We start from the raw sequence: 4,949 nt of genomic DNA on the forward strand, positions 1-4,949 counted from the left end.
AATTTTGAGATATGTGAGGGGATCTGTGAATTTGGGAATTTATTATAAAAGGGACACTGCAAGTGATGATAGGTTAATGGCTTACTCCGACAGTGACTATGCCGGGGATCAAGATGATCGTAGGAGTACTTCTGGATATGTTTTTATGCTTAGTGAAGGAGCAGTTGTTTGGAGCTTGAAGAAGCAACCGGTGGTCTTTCTGTCAACAACTGAGGCAGAATTTATATCTGCTGCTCATTGTGCATGTCAAGCAGTGTGGATGAGAATAGTGCTTGAAATGTTAGATTGCAAAAAAGGTACACATACTATCATACACTGTGATAATATGTCTACAATTAAATTAGCAAAGAATCCGATTATGCACGGCAGAAGCGAACATATAGATGTTAGATTTCATTTTCTGCGTGAAATTTGCAAAGAAGGAGTAATTGAGTTGAAGCACTGCAATACACGAGATCAAATTGCTGATATTATGACAAAAGCTTTGAAGATGGATGCATTTGAGAAACTGAGAAACTTGCTGGGTGTACGTGAGATGTCAAGCAAATAAACTGTTTGCTGCCAGCAATGCAGTTTAAGGGAGGAATTGTTGGAACTGAGTCCGTTAATAATATCCTAGCTTATAGGATTAAAAGATTAGGTTTGATTTATTCTTTGCTTATTAACCACGTCTGTAGGAGTGTCAAACATGGGTTGCTTATTTCCCTGATTTCTGTTGTAATGGTTTGTTATATAAACCAACTTTTTATTCAATAAAAGTGTGGCTTTTAACTCCTCATTTGAACTGTTAAACTGAATGTTTAGATTTAACATTGTTTACATATTTCAAACACCCGCCATGTCAAAGAGAAAATAAATCAAATTTTTAGAACTAAGAAATTAATTGCGTATCAAAGACATGAACATTAACATCAAACTACTATTTGTATTTTTTAGGAAAGGATAAGAGAGAAATTAAAAAGAAAAATGAGAATCATTTTGGACGTTAGTAGCAACTCCTGTAACTTTCACAATAATTTCCTCTCCATGTGACAATGTATGATTATTTAGAATGTAAAACTCCAATTAAGTTGGAGAGATCGTCAAGTTTGAATAAATTACCTTATCACATACATACATTTAATCGGAAGAGTTATATATATATATATATATATATATATGTTATCAATTCTATCTAAATGGACCCTGATAAATGTAGAAATCAAATAAATAAATAAAAAAAGAAGGTCAGAGGTGTTGCTCATAGAAAATGGCTAAATGGGGGGTTGACGACGTCGCATAAACCGCCCCAGCCAATGCCAAGGGGATAGCAACTATCATGATTGTGATGTAGATTTTTTATTATTATCATCATCACAAACACAAAGGAGGGCTTGATTCGATCGTACATGTCAAACACGCCATAACAGGTGTTCGTGTCCCTCCTCCCACCGCTAATTAGTCCTCAGCCACAAGTTTCCCTGTATAATATAGCAATATTTGTATTTGTTTGCTTGCTAATTAATAATGATTTTATATATAATTAATTGGCTTAGAAGCAAAGACTGCAATAATTAAATAAGGAAATCTTATCATTGTTGTTGATCTACATTTAGTTAGTGATTACCATCAAATTCCATTAATTATATTTTATTTCAAAGAGGTAAATAGCTTTGTAGTAATCCTGTGCTAATAATAATCCAGTCTAATTAATAAAAAAACAGAGAGACATTGAGGGGTGGGGTGGGCTAATCAGATTTTTGGGGTGTAGTTGTGATTGTTTTTTTAAATTTTTTTATATTTTTAAATTATTTTTAATATTAATACATTAAAATATTAAAAAATATTAATTTTAAATAAATAAATAAAAGATAACACAGTTTGACCGCGTTTCAAAGGCGGTGCGTCTCCGTGCCAAGGCCTCCTCTGTTTTTTCCTTTTTCCTTTTTTGAATTCTTGGTTTGTCTGGACCGCCCATAGATAGCCGCAGGAATATTAGCCACACTCCATCCATTAGCCTTTCACCCCAGTACCCCCATTGGCTACACCTCCTCCTGCTGCTGCTGCTGTGTGTGTATATATATATATATATATATAAATGTTGGTGAGTGTTGAGTATATCAACTTGCCATGAATTCACAGCTCAAATTAAGAAGAGAAACTACACCCCCCGGCCCTTTCTGATCTCCTCTTCCTATCATCTCCTGATCCATCTCCTTTGCCGGGCAGTTAGCTAGCAAGGTTAATTTAGTCCCTGGATAAGTACTGGAATGACAAAGGTATACCCCAAAGTCGCTCCCACCACTACTAATAAGAAGCAGCAGCTGTTCAATCTCAAGCCCGCTAATAACGCCTTGGATGTAGATCATGCGGTTGTCCTAACCGTGTGGAAGAAGTCTTTGCTGTTCAATTGCCATGGCTTCACGGTCTATGACGGCAGGGGCAACCTTGTGTTTAGGGTTGACAACTACATGGCCACTTCCGGTAATAATGGTGAGATCGTTCTCATGGATGCTGCTGGCAAGCCTCTCCTCACCATCCGTCGCAAGGTATACATGTATAATAATAATAATAATCTCATTTAGTTGTAAATTTCTATACTTATCATTAATAATGCTTTGATTACTTATTAGACAAATATTAATGGTCTTACTAATTTATATCTATATGTAATTAATTTGCAGAGGTTGAGCCTTGGAGATAACTGGCTAGTGTATGAAGGGGAAACAACCACCAACCCTCGGTTTTTGGTGAAGAAGCATGTTAACATCCTCAACACAAAGTGTTTGGCTCACGTTAGTCCGGCCTCAGGCAGTAACAAGAACGTTGTGTACGAGATAGAGGGATCGTATGCACAAAGATGTTGTGCCGTATACGATGAGAAGAAGAGAAGAGTGGCTGAGATCAAGCAGAAAGAGTCGGTGGGTGGGGTGGCTTTTGGTGTTGACGTATTCCGCCTCATTGTTGGTCCTGAAATGGGAACCTCTATGGCCATGGCCATGGTCATCCTCCTCGACCAGATGTTCGGCTCAACCAGACGATTCTCTACCTAAGCACTAGCTAAGGCACTTGCCACAAACATGGAATCAAAGGCCAGGGTATATTAATTTATAGTACAGTACATAATTAATCTGCAAAGAATGGATGATCATCCCATTCTGATTTTGAATTTTGATCTGCTAGCTTTATCCAGCTTGAACACTGTGGGAACTGGAAAGTTAATTGTAACACCACCATCACCATCTCGTCCCTGAGTGCCTTTACCATCTTGGATACGACCTTTTTACATGCAAACCCCCACCTTTTCTTCTTTAATTCTTCTTCTTCTTCTTCTTCTTCTTCTTGTTTTTACGACCTTTTTACATGCAAATCCCCACCTTTTTTTCTTTAGTTCTTCTCCTTGTTTTTTTTTACTGGCAATCAGAGCTAGCTTGGTTTTTTCCTTTTAAATAAAAAACCAGAGCTCCATGTGGGAGGTATATATATATCATGTATATACGCATGTATTTCAATAGAAAAAAAACAAACTACAATAGTTTGATGTCTCATCTCTTCTTCTTCTTCTTTTTTGTGGGGCCAATGTTGCAGGATAAGTGGGGTGATGGTGATCTGCTATGACTTATTTTCCTTGTAATGATAATTTTCCTTAGTGGGAAATAAAGAAGTTACAGTATACATATGAGAAATAAAAACGAGTTGTTGCATTTCAAAAATCAAATTTGTGTATTATATACCAACCCTGTCGTTGGTTTGATGCTTGACGTTGGGGCAAACTCTAAATTTGATACTTGATTAACCATCTACCTGTGATTTGTGAAGATCGAGGGGTAAGAAAAGAGAGGGAGCGCCTATGCGAGCTGAATCAGGCTCTCAGTTTGGTGGTTATAGGGTATATATGGGCTTGGACCATTAACATGCCGAGCGAACTGGCCGAACACTCGCTGGTATAGGCCTACGTACGGAATGAGTTTACGTCCATGATTGCCTTCTGATCTTATTCCATTCTCAAATTAAAATAACATGTGTGAGCTAGTTTGCTGTTTTTTTTTTAATTTATTTATTTCCATAAGACATTAAGGATCCTACGTTAATGCTATAGCATGGATTACATCGATCGACCTTTCAACCCGCATGCAGATTCGCATAGGATATTATGTTTGATGTTTTAATTAAGCATGATCTACAATTCTCAAGAATTAAAGAAGGGAAATAAGGTCAATGTTTATAGGGTCTCTATATATAATGTTTATTTTATGGTTAAAATGTTGTCTTTCAACTCTTTCTTACTGGGATAATACTTCATTATTACGAATAAACCTTGTAAATTGAGGTGAACTTTTGGCAGAAAAAAAATAAATTTCGGGCTTGTTCAAAGAACTTTTTTGTTTTAAAATGTATTAAAATAATATTTTTTTAATTTATTTTTAATATCAACCTAACAAATTTATTAAAAAAAAACATGACTAAATAACAATGCCAGATAAAACCCACGAGCAGCACCCCGAACCACAAGCATTAACCCAAGGGAGATAGATAGATGGGGATTTAGGCACTCAACTTGCCTGTATATGGGATGTGGGCTTAGGCTATATTTTGTGGTTTGAAGGGTGTGGCCCAACATTTGTGTTCTTATATAAGACATTGCAAGCCATGGTTAGAAAATATATTAATATAATATATTTTTATTTGTTTTATTTTTAATATTAACATGATTAAAATATATTAAAATAATAATTTAAAGTTTTTTTTTTAAAAAAAAAGAAACACGGTTCCAGACAGTACCTGATAACATAAAGCTAGAGACAGGAGAGAGATGAATTTATTTTTTATTATTAGTTTTTAAGCATCATGCTGCCTTGCCTAATTAGGATTTTAGACAAATAACTAGCACTCGGTAGCGGTACTTGTCAATTGTGGGGGTCAACTCTCTCTCTCTCTCTCTGCATGCGTATAAACAAACTATGGGTGTA

The 4,949-nt window shown here is 35.9% G+C and overlaps 1 protein-coding gene across 1 annotated transcript; it reads left to right on the plus strand.

Moving 5' to 3' along the window:
- The first annotated feature begins 1,900 nt into the window (after positions 1-1,900).
- Positions 1,901-3,527, plus strand: LOC133676907 (protein LURP-one-related 8-like). The gene is made up of 2 exons (XM_062098702.1): positions 1,901-2,528; positions 2,664-3,527. The coding sequence occupies exons 1-2, from the start codon at positions 2,250-2,252 to the stop codon at positions 3,030-3,032; spliced, it is 648 nt and encodes a 215-aa protein (XP_061954686.1). The 5' UTR covers positions 1,901-2,249; the 3' UTR covers positions 3,033-3,527.
- Positions 3,528-4,949: the final 1,422 nt, after the last annotated feature.

The sequence above is a fragment of the Populus nigra genome, chromosome 17 (genome assembly GCF_951802175.1).
Source record: "Populus nigra chromosome 17, ddPopNigr1.1, whole genome shotgun sequence".
In the NCBI taxonomy this organism is placed as follows: domain Eukaryota; kingdom Viridiplantae; phylum Streptophyta; class Magnoliopsida; order Malpighiales; family Salicaceae; genus Populus; species Populus nigra.

Bases quoted from the DNA above. Each gene is read 5' to 3' on its own strand.
- LOC133676907 (XM_062098702.1), top strand. From the start codon at position 2,250: ATGACAAAGGTATACCCCAAAGTCGCTCCCACCACTACTAATAAGAAG. The intron at 2,529-2,663 runs GTATACATGTAT...ATTAATTTGCAG, and splicing joins TCCTCACCATCCGTCGCAAG to AGGTTGAGCCTTGGAGATAA.